At 41.3% G+C, this 24,648-nt stretch overlaps 1 protein-coding gene across 2 annotated transcripts in view; it reads left to right on the top strand.

Moving 5' to 3' along the window:
• Positions 1 to 24,648, top strand: part of SPATA5 (spermatogenesis associated 5) — a 190,593-nt gene that overhangs the window by 8,951 nt on the left and 156,994 nt on the right. For both annotated transcript variants that reach the window (XR_004750775.1, XM_035326060.1), the window contains exons 6-11: positions 193 to 322; positions 971 to 1,027; positions 1,906 to 2,029; positions 3,306 to 3,561; positions 15,323 to 15,477; positions 22,252 to 22,461. Coding sequence is in view for 1 of the 2 variants with exons in the window: in XM_035326060.1 (XP_035181951.1) it covers positions 193 to 322; positions 971 to 1,027; positions 1,906 to 2,029; positions 3,306 to 3,561; positions 15,323 to 15,477; positions 22,252 to 22,461 (932 nt within the window). In the remaining variant the exon portion in view is untranslated. The remainder of the gene's footprint in view (positions 1 to 192; positions 323 to 970; positions 1,028 to 1,905; positions 2,030 to 3,305; positions 3,562 to 15,322; positions 15,478 to 22,251; positions 22,462 to 24,648) is intronic.

Genomic DNA, 24,648 nt, shown 5'->3' with positions numbered 1-24,648 from the left:
GGCTGTTCCACCTGAAGGCATACCATTTAATCACAATGATAAGAATAGTGTTGGCTAGAGAAGTTAATTCCGAGTTCAAGTTCTAATCAGCAATAACTACGGGGCAGTGTAATGTGCAAATGCAGCTTGTTCAGTCAGGCATTTATCACAAGTAACTTTCTTCTCTGTTTGTGTGCATGTGCTCGTTCAAAGGAATCCCTCCTCCTAGAGGAGTGCTGTTGTATGGCCCTCCAGGTACCGGGAAGACGATGATTGCCAAAGCCATTGCAAATGAGGTTGGAGCTCATGTAACCATTATTAACGGTCCTGAAATAATAAGCAAGTAAGTCCACCCAATTTATTTTCATTAATTCTATAAATATATTAGCCCTAAATCTCTAGTGGCATCTACCCGCTGGTGATCCATCATCCTCTCTGTAGAACTGGCCCTGGGCAATCTGTCCAAGAGTCAAAATCAAACGGGAAAAAGGGTTCTCTCAAGTAGAGGTTGTGTTTGTTTTTGCAATCAAAGAGTTTCATTGGATTTTGCTTAGAAATTTGGGTAAGGCATGGACTAAATTAAAAAGAGGGCTAAAACTGCATCCATGGTTATGTGTTATTTCTGCAACAAGAGTTGTTAAAGCGTGTTTCAAATTCAAAGGCGACAATGAACAGATTGATGACTCCAGCAAACTTATTTTTTTTGTCTCTTGAAAAATACAGATTCAGAATCAGAAGATACAAGCTTTTCCCTTAATTTTTTGGCTACCTGGAAAATGGTTATATCTTTCCCTGAGCCCAATTTTACCTTAATTTTTGACCTTGTGGAAATTAAGCTTTCTGTAGATTTGCATGGCCTTCATAAATGTGCTGGAGACTTTGAAAGGATGTGATGTGGCTTTTTGGAACAGACAAGAGCAGTAATTTTCCAAGTTGCCTGGAAAAATAAAAAAAAAAGGAGTTTCTTAATAAAATATTTCAATTATTGTAGGTTTTATGGAGAATCTGAATCAAGATTACGTCAGATATTTGCCGAAGCTTCTCTACGGTATGTTCTTTTCGATAATTGTATTCACGCTCACTTATTTGCGGTGCTGGTTCCAGCGTTCATGTTAACGTTGGTGTTTTTAAAAGAAAAACATTTGCAAGAATCTTTGAATTGTAATTTTTTCCTGCAGCGGTTTTTAAAAGGAAATAAATGTATTTATATAGAGCTTAACTGAAAGGAAAGCAGTGAAATTCTAGTATGCCTGTTAAATGCTTTTGGACACTGCTCTGGTTCAGGGACTGCTACAGATGGTGCCGGATTGCTCGATCTGTATCATTAGTGCATTGTACACTTATTTTGGCAGATGGAAGCACAAGCCAGAGTTTCACCCGGATCCAAATTTTTCTGTCTAGATTTATTTTTGGAGAGCAGAGCAGTGCTGAGCTGAGACATGGTAGCTGGCTCTAAATGAGCTAGTGTTGGTCCTGGGTATAGCGTGCCTCTGATTTAGGGCGGCGGCCTGCCCAAAATTATTAGACCTGATCAAGGCAGACTTCAGACTTCCAGATGGTGGTTGTTCACAATGCATTAGCAAAATGCGATCACATCCTGTATTTGTGGAGATGGCGAACAAAATGCTGACTTTTTTACTTATGAAAACAGTATATTTAGTGTTGAGTCTTTGTGAGAGAGTCATAAGAAAGTGGGTTGATCAGTGTTAAGGTGTTAGTAGTCTAATTTCTTACTTATTGTAGTTATCTCTTAGAGTAGTGCCATGCTCAAGGCTGAAACTTTCAGTTGCCTAAGGGATTGGAGTGCTTGTTAATTTTCATTGGGCCTGGATGTGTTCCTTAAACTGCTTTGCATGTCTCGGTCTTGATGTTTTAAGTCCTCCTGAGCTACTGAAGTTTTTGTTTGTTTTGTTTTGTTTTTCCCAGTCGCCCCTCCATTATATTTATCGATGAGTTGGATGCACTCTGTCCAAAGAGAGAAGGGGCTCAGAATGAAGTTGAAAAGAGAGTTGTTGCTTCCCTGCTGACGTTAATGGATGGCATCGGCTCGGTAAGTAGACTTACTGAGACAATTAATGCATACGGGGACTAACTGAGCAAAATAATTTTGCTTCTATAGTGCAGCCAATTTTAGATGCATCATCTAGGGAAAAGAAAATAGCTCTAGGTGAAACTTTATATAGCAATCTAATGCTATGCATAGGAAGGGAATGTTGCCTGATAACTTTGAAATTAAAAAAAAAAATGTGAATTTTCCATTCACTGCCTTTCATTTGCCTTCTCCAACCTCTGTAGTTTTAGAGATAAAACTGAAATTTTAGTGATAGCCTACCGTTGAACTAAACCAGAGACTTTGATTGCTCTGAAATCAAAGAAGTCAAGATACTTCTGATGATAGGCGGTTTGCATTACTGAAGGAAACAATGACTGTTTTACGATTGCCATAGTAAAATCTAGGATATAAACAAAAGCCTACCGAAGAAACAATAGATTTAACTGACATTAGTGCATTATGAATTAAGGCCATAAAGTTTGCCAATCTGTCATTTATTATTTTCTGATATTAGCTTAAAGAACTCTGCCCACTGCGTAAAAAATAAGTCTCTGCTGTTTATTTAATCTGCAAATTTCTTGCAATTTTCCTGCATACTTGTTTTTGCTGACCAGTTTGGGATTGTTCACAGTCAGAAGGTATTTTCTGATGGCCAAGAGTGGTGGGCGTCCTCCATGGAGAAGTATTTCATTCTCAAAACCAGAACATCACCGCAAGCCGCCTACCTGATTTTGCCTCACTTTAACAGTGAAAAAACAAAGCTTGAGGAAATTGGTTAGGATTTTTGACCTTGCTTTTCCTGCTGAGCCTACAGGAGGTTTTACAACCTGCTGTCTCTGATGGTTTTTATTCCTTAAGTGATTTGCTTCCCAGCCATGCTTGTTCAAAGCCTGTTGATACCTTTCTGATCTTGTGCCAGCACTGCCTTTTTGCTTAAACAATTATTTTTTTTTTTCTTCAGTGCTTACTTTCCTGATATAGGAAAGCAAGTTCTTGGGAATTAGTGGGATACACTGGGATGAGGGGATCTTGGGGTAAAGTTTCTCTTGTGTTCTTTGTATGTACATAAAACCTAAGGTAGTGCTACACTGTGGACATCGGTTGGGTGGGATCACTTGTGGGGTATATATTAAGAAATGTTTGCTTTGTTCCTTGAAACCTAGCACCAGGATTTAATGTGCATGGTAGTTGTGAAAAGTAAGCAGGAAATATACTTATAAGGTACGTGACATTTAGTTTAGTTTAATTATTTTGTATTATTTGATGTGTTCAGGAGGGCAGCGAAGGGCAGCTTGTGGTACTTGGGGCCACCAATCGTCCTCATGCTCTGGATGCGGCACTGCGCAGACCCGGCCGTTTTGATAAAGAAATAGAAATTGGCATTCCTAATGCCCAAGACCGTCTGGACATACTCCAAAAGCTTCTGAAGAAAGTTCCCCATTCGCTCACAGCTGCAGAGCTGATGCAACTGGCTGATAGCGCACATGGCTACGTGGGTGCAGACTTAGCAGCCTTGTGCAAGGAAGCAGGTAAGGGTCTGTGTATCTTATTCAGAATCTTACTTCGTTGTTAGTCTTTTTCTTTTGTTTAAAAAGTAAAAATCCATACTCCACTAATGGCTTTTAAAGGTATGAGACCTGATAACTTTTGTGTTGTAGGAAACATAGCCAAGCACAAAGCATGAAGAAAACCAGCTGCTCCTGGGCAGACCAGGAAAACACTTCTGAGTATTCATCAATTTTAAAAATAAATGTTAATAGTGGGGATTCCCATGTGCCATCCCTAGCACACCAGATAGCTAGCTGTGCCTCAGTTTACCAAAGGTTTAGTGAGTTAACTGACTGACCCCTTAAAGTTTTTCTGCTCGGACTCCAGCCTCCCCCTTCTGTATGAAAATCCCAAGCGTCTCAGACTTGACAGCTTGTGCTGCAGGTCATGATCACCAGGATGCAGAAGCGATGAGGCTGCATGGTTGCTTCTGTATTTTGTGTCATTTGCCTACAGAAAAGGAACTTGTGAGCAGCGCCGTGGGACCGTGTGCCCTGGGTGAGGTTGGGCAGTGGAGCTGGGGCGTGCAGCCCAGGCCGGGGGCTGGAAAACCTCCCGTGGCCTCCGGTGCAGGCATCACGCAGCAAGGGTTCGCTATGTTCCAGGCAACGCTTGAACACAAGTTCGCTTCTGTTTTCGTTGGATGAAATACTAAAAGTGCGCTCTATCAATTCTTACATTTTGCTAGAATGCGTCGGCGTGGTTTAAGTGACCTTAAATCTGCCCATGAGCAGCTGCTTCAAGCAGTCTAGTCAAAATATGACTCTTCAGTTCTGCTTACGCATATTTGCTCCCTTGTAGTTGGCAAATATGTATTTGCTGTATGTGCTGGTTACTTTTATTTCCTTTGGCACCCAGACAGCTTCCTCTGGCAGTGGCACAATGCTCAGTTAATTCTTGCATCAGAATTAACTATTAAGCTGATGGAAGTTTTATTAGGGCTGATGGCACCTGGAACAGCAAGACTTTTGCTTGCTGGTTTCCAGAATTTTAAAGGATAGTTCTCAAATATGAATTTTTGGCCTTTTGTATGGATCAAGAGGAAAGAAAATGTATGGATTGAGAGCATTATTTTTATAGCATTCTTCTGCTGCTTAGGGTTGTGTTTTAAGCTCTGCTTTAAGATACCAAACACTCTTTTAAAAACAAATATATACAAACAACAACAGAGCAGACTTCCTTTTTGTTTTCCTCCCTGTGCTTTCGAGAGTCTGTCAGTCCGCTTGTGTCACAGTCCTGACAGAGCAAACCCTTAGCTCATGTAATGTAAAATTTTGAGTGAAAATGTTGTGGCTTGAATTCCAAACACAATCCAGCCTAGGTGCTGCTCATGTATGCACATGTTGATTCTGGACACTTCATCTGGCTGCATATAGGTGATATTTAGCCACTTCATGAGGGCCTTTTAGACAATACATTCTCAATGTTATGCAAATTGAATGTTACATGTTTTCTCAACTCTGTATAGATCCAAAAGCTCTGGCATATACTGGTGTCTGACTGCAGGACACGCTGTCATCTGGGAGCTTTGCATCCAAAGACAGTGCTTGGAACGAGGGAACAAGGACGTCTCCTTTATATTAGTCTTTCCTGAAGTCGGAGTCTGTGCTGTTACATTTCCTTGTCATTTGCTAACTTGGAGTGACCTCTGCTGGGGAAAACACAGTCCAGCTGCTTTAATTCTTTGCAGCTGAGGTGTATTTTTTCCTTTTCAAAAAACTGCATAAGTATGATTTTGGAAGCGTTACACACACTGAATTTAAATTGCTTTGTGGTTAAGGAACGTTCTTAGTAGAGTTTTTTCTTCGCCATTTAAGCTCTCGAAATCCAATTTTTTAATATTAAATTTTCAACACCTTGTAAAATATTACTACTTTCATTGGAGTTAAACTTAGAAAAGACAAGCTTTTATGAAGTAATATTTCTCCTTAGCAGCGCAGGGTTATTCCATGTGGCAAGTTTTCCAGTGTTTTGTCTAGTCTTGTTTGTTGTTGTGAGCAATGGACTTCTATTGCTTCACTTCAGAAACTGCTGTGGGCCAAGATGGCTTGCTGTCCAGGAATGTTCTCTGATATTCATCCTAAGTTTTCCTTGTTTACTTTTATCCCATTATTTCTATTTGCATCCTTGTATAACACGTCCAGTCCCCCTCCGTAGTGTTTACACCCTTATGATAACTGTGGGCTGTTGTCATGTCCCCTACCTCCTCATTCATTACTTCGCCAAACTATAAATATTTAGCTCGTTTAATCTTTCCTCATAAATAAGTCCTTCCTGCCTTCTGAGAACTTCTGTTGATTTGCTTTGAACTCCCTCCAGTTTGTCAATAACCATTTGGTAATGTGGTGCTCAGAACTGAACGTAATATTCGTGTATATTAAAATATAAAACCTGATATCACATATAGTTAGGACTGCTGATGCGTGCTTCTGAGTAGCCAAGATGTTTAATATTCAGGCAGTATCTGAGTTGAGTACCTTCACAAGTTTTCAAGTTAAATGTAACTTTCACTCATGATGTGCATGTAAGTACAGGTAAAGCGTGGAAATTAATTCAGAAGCATGAATTCTGAGCTCAGAAATACCCGTTGAATTTTTAGTACAAGATTACTTTGTTTGCCAGTTGTATTGCAGCACGGGTCTTTGGGAGACTCTGGGGTACCAGTTACCCCATTTGCATCTTTGTTACTTTCTTTGGGGCTGGAAAGCCTGAAAGTTTACAAGCTAAATATGTTTATATTCTTAATACAAAGTTTAGATAATTTTTAAAGGACTCATCCTTCCTTATCTTTATACTTCAACTCTGTTTTTTTTATACGCAATATTATATATATTGTGTATATACTGCTTATATAAACCAAGGCTGTAGAAATTAATGTGACATGGTAAATGGAGTAATTGTAGGGCTACGGCAGCCAAAACTTTCACTTTGGCGTCAATAGTTAGGTTTCCTAAGATACTTCATTATAAAAGCTTTTGTTTGTCTTCTATACAATTCTGAAGAACATGGATTAATGAAAAGTAAATAGCTCTTGTAGCGTTAGCCATATTCCAACTGTTTTCTTGGCAGGACTCATTTTTTCTTCCATGCAAGGAGTGCTTAGCGATACTTCTGGGGTCAGACAGGCCAGTTGTCTGTTCTGTTCAGCAGCTCAGTGTGTTTTCATGGAAGTGATTAAGGAGTTTAAGGAGCTTTTAAAGTTCAGCTTGCACTGAACGCTTCTCCGCTCCTGCGTGTATGGTGCGTATGGAAATTCAGTGCTCTTTGCTGGAACGGGCAAGGGGAGGAAAGGAGGTCAAGAAACCTGAGAATCAGTGCATTGTGCACTGGATTTTTCCAAGCAGGTTACTGTGACCAGGCACCTGTGAAATACTGAAGTACAGATGGTCATAATCATTGGTTAAGCTCTGTTTTGATTATTTCAAGTATTTGTGGATTTTTCTTTCAATTCCTTCTTTGCTGCTACAGAAGATAGAGTTCTAGCATTTTATAAAATGAAATGACAAAATTACATGAACGTATGAAAAAATTATGAAGAATTATGAAGCTTATGGTATCGTGGCAAGAGCTGACAACAGGGTGACAGGCATCAGCTCTGTCTGTATGCGTATGCCAGCCCGAGATGTTGCACAAGGTACATGTGTCTCTGTGTCACATGTTAAGTAAGATACCGTTTGTTGGATTTACAAATAACCGAGCAGTTATGATCAGTCTGTCAAAGATAAAAGCAAAAAAAAAAAAAAAAAAAAAGCTATTTCTAGCATGGCAGGTATTGGCAAGTATCACTGGTTTTGATGAAAGACTTTTCAGAATTAATATGCCTCATCTCTGTTCAAGGTTACGTTATCTATAATGACTACCTTGGAGAAATTGTGATTTGTTCTTCTCTACTGCCTGGCAATTTGCTTGTGATTTCCACCATTAGCTGCACATTGCTTCCTCCTATAACCTTTCAGAAAGGTTAACAGCATAATATGGAAAACCTGCAAATCCCTTCTCAGGCGCTGGACCATATCCTATGGACATCAGCATGCGATGAGTTGACTCTCAAGGGCTTGAGTGCCCTCTGAGGGATTCACGTGCACAGAATTCTTGCCAATAAAAGGGCTTGCTTATGTGTGCAGCTGGGAGAGTCATGTTCTCAAGGCTGGAAGAGGTTTCCTGTGTCCTAAATTGGTTAGTAGGCTACCTTTTAGTGTGAACAGCTGCATTCTGAATTGTTTTATCTCAAGCAGAAGCAGTGTCCAGGAGATAGACTCTGCCCTACCCTTGCATGTGATGTCAGCATTCGTATGCCCATGAGATCTCATTGCTTCTGCTTTAATTAATTGGCCACACAGCCTTTTATTAATTCCCTAAAAAATTATAATGGTTTTAATTCAACAACAAAGATAAGCACTCCACTTTTTTGGAAAAACATATGAAATGTTAATTATGTAGCAGGGACATGAATGATATAAACTGTACTGAATGTTAGAGGATGCTTAGCAACAAAGGTTTCCAAATATAGCAATTTATTATAAACTTATCCTTCTATGGCTGCCTGTAGCATTTCAAGAGAGTGAATATAAATATAGCTTGATTTCTTCAAGAAGTGGGTTCAGTCATATTGTTTACAGAGAGAGGAAGTATTTGCTTTGTAACTCTTAGAATTTATCTTGAACATCCTTGTTCGCTACACATAATTTCAGTGTGCTGATATAAAACACTTGGACTGTGATAAGATAGCATCATGAGGAGAGGAAGAACAAATGTCTTTGTTTAAATTGTGGTCGCTCTTGCAATAACATCGGTTTGGTTCCAGTAAGGATGCTGCATTGTGACCAGTGTAACTTTCAGACTTCTGTGAAAGCAGCAGTCATCGTTCTGCTTTGCCTCAAAGTTTAGTAAGTTGTCTGATTGTAATACAGGTGAAGGTATCACCTTGCTTTGCCTTCAGGATTATAATGCTTCACTGACGTGAGCTGGCTGTTATCAAAAACATTACAGAACGAAGAAGTTGAGCTATGTTGTTGACCAGTGCAAGTCAGCATTCCTATTGAATTGATGTAGCCGTGCAGCTTGCATGAAGGTATGGCATAGTCTGCTGTCTTAAGGTCGTGATGTTGAGTCCTCTGGCTCCTCTGGTTTTGAGGTCTTATTGTCCTTGATATTCACTTGGCATAATCTTGATATTCACTTCACATAATCGATGGGGAAGCAAATGCCCCTGAAATCCAGCACCGTCTCTGTTAGATCAATGGTGTTTTTCTGCAGTTTAGGTAAACGGGCCATCTGCAGGAAGCGTGAGCTGCTTGGGCTAACGTGATTAGTGTGCATCTCTGTGTGCCCCGAGGCCCAGCCTGTGGCTGCCCCTTCCTTCGGACAAACTTTGCATTCACTCCGTGGCTTCTCGGCCTATTAAGGCAAAGCCGAGTCCTTCGTTCAGCTCAGCCGTGGTCTTGGTGAAGCGGCCTGGTGTGAGGGCAGCACGAAGCTGTATTCTTTCTCTAAGCCTTGAAGTTTGTGGTTCAGCTTGAGCCTTTCCCAAGACAATTTGGGTCAGAGTTCTGCCGGGCGTGCGCAATAAATGTAAATATTTTCCTTGGATTATATTCCTAAGCGTAGGAATTCGGACCCAAGATGCTGTTGAAAGTGTAGACTTTGATAAAGGCACTGGATGGCCAAGGCAATGGGATTGTTTGTTTTGCAGGGTATTTTGGGGGTTGTTTTGAAATCAACTGGTCACAGTTACAGATTATGAAGGGAAAGCACTGCCTGACATGCTATAGGTTATTCCTTTTTTGGAAGTGACTGAAAACACCATGTCTACTTTGTTTTTTTTTGGAATGTAATACTTACATTTTTGATAAGCCATCTCTTTGTGTTAGGAAACAGAGAAATTTTTGCAGAAATGGCAGAACACTGGACATTAAAATGCGAAAAACTCAAACGGGGAAAACTGGGAGAAACCCAGGCGTGATATAGACGTAACAGTACAATAGGCTGGAACGTTTGAGTTTTCTCACACCACGTTCCATCCCGCTGATTTGCAGTGTAACAAGACCAAGACAGTCAATCCCCATCTTCAGCACTCGTGAGCTTTAGGCCAGACATGGCCAGCAGGCGTGCATGGAGCCCAGGTGGGATGTGTCCATCTCGCTCCTGCCCCTGGCATTTCTCATTGCTCACATACAGCATTGTCTCTGTGAAGCAACTAGTATGCATCTTTTTTCCTTTCTACTTTTGTGTTGAGTCTGGTTTTAAATGTAGCAGTGATGATAGCAGATTTGGTCTCAAATACATTTTGACCCTGCCCATGCTAAAATCAAGGGGGCTTGTTTTCATTGCGGTACATGGGGAGGGACCGAGCGCTCTACAGAGCGGTTTGTCTCGCTCCATCTTCCTCACACCTGGAAGGTGCCAGCTGATCTGCTCAGTCGATGCTCATCGTCAGGTTACAGAGGTGCAGGTTTTCTCGGTATCTGCATCAAGAATGATGTTTCCCATAGCTGGTGCCAATTCAGGCAGATAAAGAAGCATCCTGTGTGTCAAGCATGGCTATAGCTAGAGAACGTGTCTGTGTAGAAATGGTGCAGTAGCAGAAAAGGTCAAGGCTTTCTGACTTCCTCTCAGGCTCCAGATAAAATGGTTTCTAGGAATATACAGTGGCAAACTTTGGGTTTGAGAGGAGTCTTAGTTCTTTTTGTAGATTATAAAGATCTTAAAAGATTCTCTGGTAAAATGTAACTCAAGTTGTAGGTCTCTGTCAGTCCTGCAGGAGTAACCGGTGACCAGTAGGTATCTGTACGTTGAATGGATGCTGCTCTTGGGACGCAGAACTTGAATACTTGCAAGGGCAGCTTTCATTGGTTTCCCCACTCTGACTCCCAGCTGTATCCTGGCCTGACAGTGACCCTAGTTACAACTGGACCAGCATTTAGGTGCTCCCTGTGGTGTCTTGCTAGGCGTGCAGGCCTTGTTTTCCTTCTTGCACACGTGGGTCTCACCTTAGCCTAGGTGCGCCAAACATGAGAGTGGGCTACAAACACGGGCAGTCTGGGATTCGTTACTTCCCTGCGTTGTCATTCCCTTAGGATAAATGATGTGTGCGTATCTGATCTGTGAATAAACTGTTTCCTGTATGAAAGGAGTTTTGAAAATATAGTTCCTCCTTCCTTCCTTTCCCTCCCCTGCTGCACCTCCCAGCGACTTGCAGTCAGCTCCACAGACATGTTCCAGCAAACGCCGGGGCTCCTCACAAAGGGCTATAAATCGCGTGCGCAATCCCTACAGTAGATCAATGCTCAGGTTAGCTGAGGGAATTTGCAATGTTATGGTTACAAGGGATTTAAGGGCATTATCTTTCCTGTGCAAACAGAATATGAAAGTTCTTTGGGGCTTTTACCATAGAGCACTGGCAGCTAAAGACAAATTGCAGTATGTGATTACAAGAGAGGGAAAAAAAAAAAAAAAAAAAAAAGCTCAGGGTTTCTGCTCTCTGAAAAATTTCTACATGGGCATGCATTTTTTATGTAGAGATTAAAATCACAAAAAATGTGATGCTTTAAAAACATATTTATAGTCGCCTTATCTTTAGGTATTTTTTCGTTCCTCAGTACGTTTTTTGCTGTGTTTGAAACAAACAGAAAATAAAACAATCACCAAACAAAAGAAAACATTCATAAATTATAGAAGTTTCTTAGGATGCAAATGGAAGAACACACCTCAGCTAGCCATGGTGAGTGGTGGTTCCTGCAACAAGATATGTGTGTTTTTTTTTTTCTTGTAATTGACCATCCAATATCATAACAAAGGACTACAAACTCCATTTATTTATGAGGCTACATGTTCAAGAATACATGTGATTTGTAGTCAGTGATACATGAAGTTCTGTAAGAGATTTCCTATCATAATTTGTTAGATAATAAAGGAGAAGAGATCCGTATCTTAAAATTATCAAGCACTGGAATAACTTTTGTATCCATTGCTTGTGAAGCCAGGTATACCCCTGTTAGGGTTTCTGAAGTTCAAAATTGATTCTGGGTTATATGAAATGTTCATTTCTATGCATAAAACTGTTAAATTTTGAAGTATGGTATCTAAAGACCTAGAAATAGAGGAATATGCCCCATGCAGTGCTGCTAGAGAGCTGAAATCTCTGCTGTTGAGCATTCCTCTTACAGCCAGGCAGGAGAGCATCGTGGTGGATCTGAAAGCTGTCACAGCAAGGAATGGTATGTGTCTCCAGGGCTTGGCCAGAGTAATTTGGGAGGGAAATGCCGGATTAGTGGGGAAAGAAGAAACATTTCCTCTTGTAAACAAGCTTGCATGAAAATTACAATTTTTGTGAAGCCGCTTACAAATGCTGGTGTTATGCTTCTGGTAGAGTAAGTCCAGACAAGATGGATTTGTGGAAGAAGCGGCTGACGGGCAGTCAAAGAAGTGTGATTAATGATTTTGTTTTGTTTGCTTGACTTCCTTGTGTGTTGTGTGTATTTGGTTTAGAAACCTAAAGTATGTATGTTCATTGTTTTGGGTGGATGCTTTCTATTATTTACAGTAGTGTGTAATTATACACAGACTGACAAATGTAGCAGCGTGGTGGAGTCTATTTTTAGACCCAGGCATTTGCGATTATGATCTCATGTGCCAATGTTTAGCCAAGCTATGAGCAGGAAAATCTCGCAGGGGAACAATGCTGTCTACCTCACGCTCAGCCTGGCACCAAAGGAGGACCAGCTGTACCAGGACAAGGCGTTCTGCTGGTCTTTCCCCTTCTGTCCACTTAATTTCCTCTGTTCTAGACAGGCAGGATGAGTTAGTGAGGTAGGGCGCACAGTTGCTGGACTAGAACAGATTGTTTATTTTCCATTGCTGGTAATCATGCATGACTTATTATGCTTGTTTCTTTTTTTTTGTAAACTGGGATTTTCCATTTATGCTCTGCTGAGCATCAGCGCTGCTCACGGTTGCAGATGCTGCCTTCCGAGTGGCGTTTCAGTGACAGAGGCTGCTGGCATTCAGCGATCCCTTCAGGTCAGCTGGCATCTTGAAAGCAGCAAGCGAAGCTGAACCATGCGGTGCTCGGAGCCGGTTTGCAGTGATGCACATGCTCTGGACATCACATCCCCATGCCGAAGGAGCCGGATGGCCAAGCTCGGTGTTTTGTGGGGCAGATCAACCTGAGTTCACTCTGGTGGTTCACCTCCCTTGCCTGTGCACCGCTTCTAGCGGTGTATTTTGCACCCTGCCCCACATTTCCTTAAATTACACATATCTTTCAGTGTCTCTAGACAAGGATGTGTTTTCTTTCCCCTCAGGCAAGCCACTGGCTGTATCCTTCTCCTGTTAGTAAGACTTTCTTCCCCCTCTGGGTAGAGGTCAGTCTGAAGTGCAGGAAAGAATGATTATGATAACAGGAGGAAACAGGAAGAATCATGCTTTCTTTTCCAATCTGTTTTTTATTATTGTTTTAATGTAAAACATTGTTTCAATTAAATGCTGACCTGTGCAATGGCGTGTGCGTGCACATGCTGAAATTAATTCAGGCTTTGTTTGGAAAGCTGTGACCTCTTTATTCCTGTTCTGGATCAGGGCTGCTGCATTTCAAACCCGCTGCTGATGACTGAAACATCACTCGGGTGCTCCTGGCAGCACTGGCAGCACAGTGCTCAAGAGCGGTCTTCTCTTTGTGCCTTTTAACCTGGGTTTCTCTCTTAATCTTTTGAAATAAACTCATTCACGTTAAGAATCGGTCATGTAATGAGAGAAAGATAACCACGTCGCGACTAAACTTCATCAGACGGGCTTTGTGCTAAACTAGTAGCTGATGGAACAGTTAGGTACAGAAATGAGGAACAGCGATCAGTTACTTGCTTTCTCTATGCCTTAACTTCGTGCTATGCTATTTATTCTTTGTTTTTTTTTAGATGAGAGTGCCAAATGAATTAACTTCACCAAAACCAAAGCATAGGACTTGTCCCCCAGTACCTGCCTGCCCCCATGGCATTGCTGCTCTGGCTCTAGAATAACCTGCCTGCTTTGTTATCTGCTTGGATGCAAATTTTAAATCTACGGGATAAATCTGTGTCTTCTCGCTTTTGTTTGCTTAAAACGAACTGTTTTGGAGGAAGGAAGAAATGGGGGAGGAAGAACCATGAAAACTGTCTGGGTTGTTAAAATGAGTTGTATTTTATGCATGTCCTCTGGTGACCAGATTTTCATTTTCTCCTTGGCCTCATGGAATGTTTTTATTTATATATCTTATTAGTTCTGGATGTTCTGCACAAGGGGAAACTTGAATTGAAAACTTTTTTTTTTCATTATTGTATTAAGAGCCTGGGTATTGAATGCAGGTGCTCTGACTCTGTCATAATTGGCAGTTTATGGAGAGACACCAGCTGTACTGGTGCACAGGGGAGATATTATATCTCTTCACACGCTGTATATATTATAGGAAATGCAGAATTCCTGTCATTGTCAGAAACTTTGTATGTCCCCATCTACCAGTGCCTCTGCAGAAAAAAGACAATAATCTGCTGAAAGTTAAAACCACGTCTATTTTCAGAAACGGCTTATCCTTTTTATTGTGCTTTCATGTAGCACTAATTGATGTTTTCTTTGGTTAAATATAGAAAAGATTTAACAAATGTTTGTCTTTTTATGGTCATGCAAGACAAACTGGTGCCGTACTAACTGCCCCAGGTTTTTGTAACACGTGTCAGTCTGTGTACTACATCTGCGTGTCTGCATGTCTGCAGCCTGCATACAGGATTATACTCAGCACGCATTAATAGATCACACATTTCACAGCTCCAAGTCATAGAGCGGGGTTGGAAATAGCAGCAATGCAACTCCAAATCACATTAGACCTTAAAAGGTATAATTATACAGTGGGAGAAACATGGTGCTTCTGGGCGTCTTGCACAGCGGGGGCTGTGGTGGCTTGGTATGAACGCACGGGGCTTGCGGGTGGCGCCGCTAGGGATGCTGCGGGGTGAGCGGGGACCACCTCTGCAGGTTTTGAAGGCTTGAATTTTAGGGAGGAGCTAGGAGTTAGCGTTAAGATTCATAAGCGGTGTATGTCAGTGGTTTGGCCAAATGAAAGAGAAGGTCAAAGCTATGCCTGTGTATGTGTAGAAAGTGCACTGATGGCTGGAAAGGAAAGAAGAGCCGTTCAGAATTGCAGAGGTATAGAAAAGAGGGAGTGTTTGTTGTATATCAAGAAAAATAATGGTATTTGGCATCCTACCAGGTAGCAAAACAGGATCCCAATGAAAGTAACAGAAATCACTTCAGTTGCATTATTTTTTAAGAGCAGCGAAAGGAGGGGAAAAGAAGTCCTAATAGAGGAATGGACACGTTTATGGCTATCTTGCAAGTGTTAAATGAGTACTTGTCTCAAATACTCACTATCCTTCTTCCCAATTTGTCATTTAAAAATGCGTTTGGATCTGTGTATGGCCACATGCAGGTTTTGTCCTGTTAGCTTCATCTCAGGAACACAGGGATAGGGCTGTTTTGTTCTGTCTTTTGGAACTGATTTAGTTTATATTCTGTCTGTGGTCATAAGATCCCCTTTTTCTTCCTCTCTCATCACAAGTGTCTTGCATGTTCCTTGACCTAGTTAAGGCCCGGCGCTGGGACATGCTTTTGACTATCATTTCCTTTCCAGCGCTGCTGTGTGTTTGTGTTGTGCACTTTGTGTTTGTGAGAAACAGGATGAAGTCTACATGTTTTTATGGGTTTTGTTTTTAATAGGTTTGAACGCACTGCGGAGAGCTCTGGGGAAGCGAGCTAACCCCTCAGACAACGAGGTGGCTGGGTCAGTGATGATTGCTTTCAATGACTTCCTGCAAGGGATGAATGATGTCAGGCCCAGCGCCATGAGGGAGGTGGCAGTTGATGTGCCAAAAGTAAGTTATTTTTTGCAGTACACTAGCAACATTGTTAGAGTCACAGTTACCAGTTACGCATTGAAATGTCCTCCCAAAAGAGAGTCGTTTTGTACAGTGGAAGTCTCAAGTTGCCAATAAATGTTGTGCATCATCCTTTTGTTTACATACTTATTTAATTGAAATTAAAAAAAAAAAAAAAAAAAAAAAAACATTTACAAAAACTTGAGTTCTTAATGCTCTAGAAAGTGTTGGTGCAGAAGTATATGTTGTGATCCGTAGTTTTATGTGCTGAGGGGGCAAGCAGTAAAAAGCTTAGGATGTCTGCTCTGATCAGATCCTAAATAGCCATGTAAGTTGGAGCCTTTTACAAAGCAGACACAAATTTAAGTAGAAACCAAATGTTAGCATTTGTAATCAAAGTGTATTGAAACGAGGCTATGAAGAGAGTGATTGCTCTGTGTAAAGCAGTTGAGTAATTTTACATGCAATTCCTACTGCTGTGCCCTGAATGTCTTCAGTGAGATCACAAGGTTTTAACTGAAGGCAGAACTGGATGCTGGGGGTAGGTGATCGCTGCCAAGCAGTTACCCATCAGAGACTGTCATTACATGAACAATTCTTTTGGCAGTGCCATCTTCAGTCATTATTGCCCCTCTGACAACTCTTTCAGTTATGTTATAGCAACTCAGTAACAGACACAACATCAATAGAACTCGGTAGCTGATCTGGTTTAAGAAGATTGAGCAAAAGAAAATGTATTTGCTCTTACTGGCTCTTGATTCTGCAAGCAGTTGTGCTGGTGTTTCTCAGCAGCTCCCCAACCCCTTGAAGAAAACATTTCTGTCTTACTGCATGATGATGAGTCATCTGGGAATTGGGCTGCTCAGCTACAGACCTTCGCTCCCAAACTATAGGAATGGGAAATGAAATCTGTGAACAGGATGCTGCACGCAGCCAGCTCGGATGTCACACTTGGCTTGTTAAGAGTCCGTGCTGTGCAGCAAAGAGCTGGGTGGAAATGCCTGTGTCGGCCCCAGACAGCTTTTCCTGGAAATGGTGTAGTGCCTGGTGTAGCATCTGCAAGGGTTATTTAGTTCTGCTGAGAACCAGAGCTACTAATCTCTTGTTGCTTAATTTGCTACTGTCCCTCAAGCTGATGTCATTATCACTGTGCTGTGCCTTCTGGACATATCAAATCATTTGGAGCTGGATGGAGTGCTGCTAAACAGGGCAATGATGACATACATAAGTCAGGTCTCAGGGAAATCTAGTCTGAATCCCGGTCAACCTACTATGACAGTACGCCACTAAACTATCCTGCCAGTGGCTTCCTCAAATGTCACTTACTTTTATTTGTTAAACATCAGCTGAGTCACTGGAATAATACTGAGACTCATGGTTTTGTTGAAGGGAAGGTAACAACACTGCAGATTTCTTCTGCGCTTACAGGACATGCATTGTAGCAGAGAATGTAGTGCAGTTTCTATTTCCTTGGATACATTTTTAAGAAGAGTAAGCAAAATTTTATGTTGCATGCTTCTAGTAATGATTCCTAGGTATGTCTTAATCTAATTTTATAGACTCAGTTTTGCCTCACCAGTCAAGGTTACATGCCCAACTGCTCTGGCTGAAGCCACGTGTTTGACTGATTGCTCCGACACTTGTTGTTAATTGGATATTGAAGTACTTAGTTTCAGTAGAAATCAAGCCTCTAACAGCTAACTGGATGCAGTTGCAGGGCCACTAATTAGTCACAGCATCTCGTGGTGGTAGTGCTATGTCCTAGAACACTTTGCTGTTTTGTGTTGTCAGCTTGAATGTCTGCAACACATGCAGGTAAACCTCAGTATTGCTCACATGCCGTGGAGCTGATGCTTATAGTCCTAATTTCCATAATAAATTCCTCTCTACTAATTTACCTCTCTTTCCACTTCTCCACCCAACTCTTTCCTAGCTGGCTGTTAACCTGCTGCACTGTGCTATGTTTCGTAGGTGCTCTGCAGTAATGTACACCAATACGGCTCCTTTACGTAGCCAGTCTGTTGTGTTCTTAGCAAAATTTTAAAAATACAATGGGGGGTTGAAGCAGAAGAAAGCATGAATGAGATAGGAGTCCAGCTTTCTTCAGGAAACATATATGTATACGTATCTGGTTAATGTATCTGCGTGCATGGTATTTTGTGAAGTCACCCTGTACTGATTACCTTCAGATTCTTACTTTCTGTAAGGATAGGGTTTTGTTTGCCTGCTCTCCTTGCCCCAGAACTATCCAGCTAGGCAGTTAGTTGTATGGGTAAATTTGTTAGAAAATCAGGATCACGTTCCTTCATCTTTTGAAGTTTGACCTTAATGTTGTTTGTCATCTAAAAAATCCGATCTGAAAATATCTTCAGTCATGACACAACTGATCAGCTAAGGGATTTTTTCCAAATCGCAGACAGAAGTCTGATCTACATTAATAATATCCTCTTTTTTGCTGTTTGTTATATGTACATTATTCACTTGTCAGCCCCCTCGGTGGCTTTCAGGCTATGCCGTTGGTGACAACTAAATCCATTGATGTACATGCTGAATTAAGCTGAGACTTCTGTGATTTTTAAGTTTCTATTCTTCAGAAGTTTGTTTTTTTCCATTTTTAACTGATTTGAAGTAGCCATATGCAAACCAAATAAGAAGAGTGCAAAGTCACTTAGAATAAAGCTACGAGTAAAGGCATTTTGAACAAGAGCTCCATCCCATATTGTCTTGACACCTTTGCCATTTATGTTTTTTGAGACTGGTGTCACCTCTGATACTGAATGAAAATAATTACTTGTTTTAATCATGAACTCCAAGTTGTTTAGACCATGCAGAGCTTATTCTCTGAAATCTGCAGAATTTTCAGTAGGCAGTAAAGAAAACGTAATTTTTGAATCAGTCTTCACTTCTTAGGCCATAGAATAGGGTGTTAACTGCTTGACTGTTTAGGAGGCTGCTGAGTTAAATCTCCCTCTTGCAGTCTTTTGTTAAAGACCTGGAAAAAGCTCTGTTATACATACACTTGGGGTAGTAGTTAGAGAACAAGGATATATAATAGAAGTGAGTGATTTGGGTGGCCTTGTGCAAGTCACTTTATTTCTTGTTGGAGGATATTTGCTAACCTTTACAGAATGCTTTGCTGTCTGCTTCTGAAAAGTGCTCTGTCGCAAGCTAGTTAGGAATTTTTTGTCACTAACTCACACTTTAGGTGATTCACAACCTGTCGTGCTGCCCTTTGCTTGTAAGACCGGTGGCATTCACACACATATGGATAATGAAAGAACTGTCATTGACACATCTTGAGCTCTTTTTTTATTCCAAGGATATTCAAAGTTATGGATGGGGAAAGCAGCCACAAGTGATTTTGGGGTGGCAGATAAAGCAAGGCTGTGTGCTGGAGGAAGAGGAGCTGCTGAGGTGGAGGTGTCACCGTGTGCTTCTCCCTGTGCTTTGCCTTTCAGCATTCCCCTGTCCTTCTGCTGATGTCCAGACTGCCATGCGCATTGCTGGTGACCAAGACACATGCAAAACCCTTGTCTGCCCGGTTCCATGTGGGATCTCTTTTTTTTTTTTGTTTTTACAGAACCTTTCTTGAACTTTGCTATGTGTTACAACCTTTTTAGAAGGCTGCTTTTTTGCAGCAGGGATTTTGGAGAAAGGAGATGCACGTTATAAATCAGAAGTTAATATTTCATCAGTATGGAGAGTTGCGCTGTAGTTGTTCCTCCCTCTCCTATGGGTCTTTCTGAAATTTTTGTAGAGTGCTATGGGTTTTGCTTGCCCGCTTCGTTCCCTTTACTGTAATTCAACACTCAGATTTGTGTCTTTCCAGCCAAAAGGTTCTGGATGAGACATCCTTTGCACGTCTGCTTTATTTCTTTATTGCTGCTGCTGAACAACCTCCAGGGAGTTGCTGTTCTGCATCATATTCTGAGCTCTGTTGACCTAGGGAGAGCTAAAGATTATGGCAGTAATGAAATCTTGGAGTCTTACAGACTGTAGCAGAGCACCGTCTCTGTGTGTGTAAGCTCAGCCCTAAGGCTAGTCTGCAACCATTTCCACAGTGACAGAATATCACACTTCATTGCTCTGCTGCGAGACCTTTCCTTTCAGTTCGTGTGCAGGTGAAGATGTGTAGCTGGCCGTTCCAGCGTGTGCGCTGCAATCTGGGTTAATTGCAGTCAGCAAGTTCCTCAGGATGGTATGCAAAAACAATCCACCTAGTTCTGTCGAGCATATACTGCCTTGTGTGAATCCAACTGGATTCTTCCCTCAGAGTGCATCGTTGGTGGGGGACTGTGGTGTTTTTCCCTACTTTTCTATATCCTTTTAAAATGAGGAGACACGTACTTTGTTTAGGACTTGACCAGAAAGTGAACATAGTGTGTTATTAGCTATTTTTGCTTTTAATGCAACTGCTTTTTGAATTCAGCCCCTGTATTATAGAAATTCAAAGTAAGTTGACTGAATTTTTGCCTGGTAAACTATTTTCTTTTATAACTCGTACCTTGCAAGCTCACATTTAGTGGTCCTATGTGTATGTCCATTTCTATCACTCGAGCTGATGCTAAATGATATGTAGGGGGGGCTAAAAGTCATTTGAATAGCACCTCAGAAGACTTGTGCAATACTCTGCATATTTAAAAGGGGGTAAAAGCAACATGTAGGTGTTTTTCCCCTGGCTTTTGTCTGTGCAAAATACCACTAATGGATTTTGCCAATGTTGCAGAAAGCTGTAGGAAACTCCTGGTGTTTTAATTAATTTTAAGAAGTTTTTCCTTTGTGTTTGTCAAAATCTCTTTGTCTAGACAGAAGGACATTATGATAGGAATGGCTATCTCTTATTTTATAATTATTATCTCTTTTGCATTTATTATCTCTTATTGTGAAAATTTAGGCAGGAAGGGAGAATTCTTTCCAACTTCAGGCACCTAACTGAGGTGCCTGACTTAGACATCTCATCATGATGTTTGTTCCCACTGAAGGAAAGAGGGAGAAGCTGGGTGAGAGTTGACCACGTATGGGACTTCTGAAAGGCAGCTAGTAATCGGGCTGAGTTGCTCTGTGAAGCTGTGTCTCGCTCTCATTCTCAACTGTGCTGGGAGCCCAAGGTACCGAGGTCAATTTTAGGTGATATGAATCCATGTTCCTCTTTCCCTCTTCCCTTCCACACTGTTGTGGAGTTTCTCACTTTACTGTTTTTGCAGAATTCAGACAAATGATTTTATTGCAAAACTAGAGACGTGTGCAGCCAATTTTTTGTCTATTTGCTGCCATTCCTTTAATGTGATTAGTGCAGCTAGTCTTTCTGGAATTATGGAACAACAACAGAAAGCTTTTTTTTGTTTGTTTGTTTGATGTTTTTTTTTTAAGGTGTTTTTGTTTGTTTGGCCGTACTGAATTTGTTTCTTTTCTATTTTAGTGTTGTCCCATTCCCCACCACCACCCCCTATAAAGGAATTCAACCCTTGGCATATCCTTCTGCCCTCAGATCCCTCTTAGTGGGCAGTGGCTATCAGCTCTACGTATTTCTTACTTTCTCAGGCTTATAAAGTAATTATTTATCTAAGAACCAAAGAATCAGAAGCTGTTAGTCACTAAGAAGAAATACAAGGATTTTTTTCTAGAGTTCCTGTAGCATGTTCCCAGTATGAGAGGCAACATGTTCTGCTGGCAGCAGATCAGCAGCTCCTCACCTTCCAGCTAGCCTTTAAGCTCAGAGTACTTCTGAGGGGTTGACCCCTACGTGTTGATTTTATGTGTTTACTCTCCCTTATCTTTGTAATTTTCTTCTATGTCAAAGACTGACAATTGAAGAGAAGTTTTATTTGGTTTGCAGTTTGCTTGTACTTACACAAAAGTGCTTGCACCACTCACAAATGTTCTTTTTCTTCCTCTTCAGTAGTAGACTGAATTGCCTGGTTCAGGGACTTTCCAGTTTGAGTTTCCAGTTTGTTATGATATCAGGCAAATAGCAAGTGGGACAAGCCAGGAGTGATGGCAATTTTCAGAGTCGGGCGAGAGGTGACGCGTTGTGTCTTGGTTATACTCTGCCAGCCTTGCAAGTTTAGCTGTCTTTCTGGAGTTGAAGGGTGTCTTACATCTTACAAATTTTTGGAAGAGTGTTTTAAGACACCAGATCATTTGATTTAGGTCCATCTTGATATGTTTACTGTTTGAGGTGGACAGGAATGGATGGTGACCGAACAAAGAAAGGGCTGGGGTAAGTTCTTAGGCTTGTGTAGAAATCGAGAAGCGTAGCAGGTTTTAGATCCATCTGCTGTTTTGGATAGAATGCACTGGTGGTTTCCCAGAATATCACTGATGAGCCTGTCTTGTGTCTTCAGCAAAGCAAATTTAAATGCAGTTGTGTTTGAATGTTGTTTATTTCCGTAGATAGTTGTCTGTTTGATGGCTTGTTTGTTTTTAAGCTTCTAGTCAAATCTCAAGTGCCCAGTCATACATAGGAGCGGTGGTGTTGGCAAGTGGAGGAACTCCCAAAAGTTCCGCGTAGTGGGGTCATACAGCTGGGACCAGGGCCTTACTCTGCAGCACTAGGTAAAACCTTGGGTTCATTAAGTCTTCAAGGAAGACAACAAAGTAATTTAGAAATTATACATCAGCATCATATTAAGGGAGAGAAAACTGAGTTGTGACTCACTAACGATCACAGAGAGTATTGTTGCCTGTATGATCATGCTGTCATTTTATTATTTTTAATTTTTATTATTTTTTTTCCATTGTGTGAGTTCAACAAAATGGTCTGCTTTGCAGGTAGCTTGGTCAGACATAGGAGGACTAGAAGATGTCAAGCTGAAATTGAAGCAGGCAGTTGAATGGCCGCTCAAACATCCCGAAGCCTTCATCCGAATGGGGATTCAGCCTCCCAAAGGTGTGCTGCTTTATGGACCTCCGGGATGCTCAAAAACAATGATAGCGAAAGCTTTGGCTCATGAAAGTGGCCTCAACTTCTTGGCAGTGAAGGTAGGCCATTTAATCTTACGGTTTCTTAACTCCGGGATAACAGTTGACAATTTACCAATTTCCAGTGCTAGAATCCAGTGGCTCTTGGCATTTCTGATAATTACCTCTGCTACAGAAAATCTCTTGTAAATATCGAACAAGGTTTGTGTTTTCTTGTGAAGAGGACTACTTTCTTCCTGTACACTTGTGGTATTTTTTTGTTTTATTTTGTTTAGATGAGGGGGGATAAGCCATACAGAGGCATTTAAATGCCTCTCTTATTCTGGTGAAAAATATTAATGATTAGCATTATTTTTAAAGCTTTTTTTTTTTTAAATGGAAACAAATTCTTAAAACAATGGTAGCGAAATGCAACTTTGGATAGTGGATAGATATTCTTGCTGCAATAATTGCTTGCATGGAAATAATACCATCTCAACTCTTACATTCCTTTTTATTCCTTAAGAGTAGTTGCTTTGTCTTACTACTCGTGTTGTATTACAGATTTTTCTTGCCGTTAGTCTTTTTTTCAGGGGAAATCATTCTATTCCATTATTTCTTAGAAAGTTTGCAAAATCAGTTATATCTGAAGTACTCTTGGGTAAGTGGTATGTTCTTTCAGCATTAAGAAACACACAGAAATTGCCTATGAAATTGATTGCTGTGAGTCATATGGAAAATACATGAATGGAAGTTATTAAATAATAATATGGAGCTTCAGCGCATAGGAAGGAAAAAAGATAGTAGAGCGATTCCACATGGGGTAGCCTTGCAGCTGTGTCAGAATGTTAATGAAGTGCAAGAAAAAACATTTGTTTAAGTATTTTTCTTTTAAAAGTATCTCCTCCTCAACAGTGCGATCACGTCCTCTTTTCTGTTGACCATCTCTTCGCTCACAAAGCTCTCTGTGTTGCTAGTTCCTGCGCAGCTTCCTCCTCTGCCTGTCCTTTCAGTCACATTGTGAATGTAGCTCTGGAAGCAGAGGCGGTTGCGCTGACCCTGCAGCCAGCAGCCCTGCGCTGCCTCTGCCTCCTGGTGCTGCAGACAGGCCTCTGGGTCATGGTCACACCAACAAGAGCAGCCTTGGAAACCTCAGCCCTTAAGAAACGCTAGCTTTCCTGCCTCTTCCGTGAAGACAAAGTCGGTCTTTGTACTCCAGTTACTGGTAAACAAGGTAACCTTTTCCTCCTGCACCGCTTAAGGAAACATTCTTTCTTTGTTTTGCTCAAAGCACTGAGGGCTGAAAGGGGAGGAAATCAAAGTCTCGATCTGGAAAACAAAAACCAAAACCAAACAAAATAAACAACAACAACAAAAAAACACCACCAAAAAAAACAGGTACAACTAAGCTTTGGCACTATGGTGTATTCATCAGTCTAACTTAATTGCTGAAAATAGCTGATGCAGCTGTATCGTCCATATGTAAAAGATTGGGAAGGTGCACTGATATGAAATACTTTTATACAGTAACACAGAGGTTCTTCAGGGTGCAGCCCCCCATCCCTGATGAGCTGCAGCAGAAAGGGCTGGCTTGGGGAAAGTGCCTTTTATTCCCTGTCGGCTTAAATCCCTGGGCCTGGAACTGGTTGAATATTCAATGTACAGATGTTCTAAGAGGCACATCTCTGGAGTGCATCCAGCCTTGGATATGCAGACTCCAGGAAGGGAACACAGCCCACTTTCCCTAACTTCACGTTTGCTTCCTGGACAGAAAAGGCAACATCCATCACGTACTAAATGTGTTAAACATCATTGTCTGTAGCACTTCTTAAAGTACAACAGGCATGAATTCATTTCCACTGCATGTATTCCTGCAATAAATCCAAAATAGATGAATTTGATTTTGAGAGAGAGAGAGAGAATTTTTCTTCCTAGCTAGTGGTTCTGTTAATTTTCCCTCTCTCTGCATTGTGTCTCAAATATCCATCTCTGGAACTGATATCAGGCTCTTTGAAATGGAAGCCTGGCTGTGATAATTTACTTTTCAGACCTGCATTTTCCTTCCAGTTGGTCCTGCCCTAAATAAGCAATCCTGATGAGAAGTGTCTGCCATACAGCCAGTAGGACATGTGTGCTCTCGCAGTATAGCTCAGGGGGCTCAGGTTCTTGGTCCGTGGCAGGGACACACCGTGGGCAAGAGGCTTTGCTCTGGCAATGGATCTGAGTCCATGGCTGGATGCCACCTCTCTCCCCTGTGTCTGAAACCTG

Source organism: Oxyura jamaicensis, chromosome 4 (genome assembly GCF_011077185.1).
Source record: "Oxyura jamaicensis isolate SHBP4307 breed ruddy duck chromosome 4, BPBGC_Ojam_1.0, whole genome shotgun sequence".
NCBI classification, from domain to species: Eukaryota; Metazoa; Chordata; class Aves; order Anseriformes; family Anatidae; genus Oxyura; species Oxyura jamaicensis.
The sequence above is the reverse complement of the archived record's forward strand: the minus strand, read 5'-3'. Positions and strand labels throughout refer to the sequence as shown.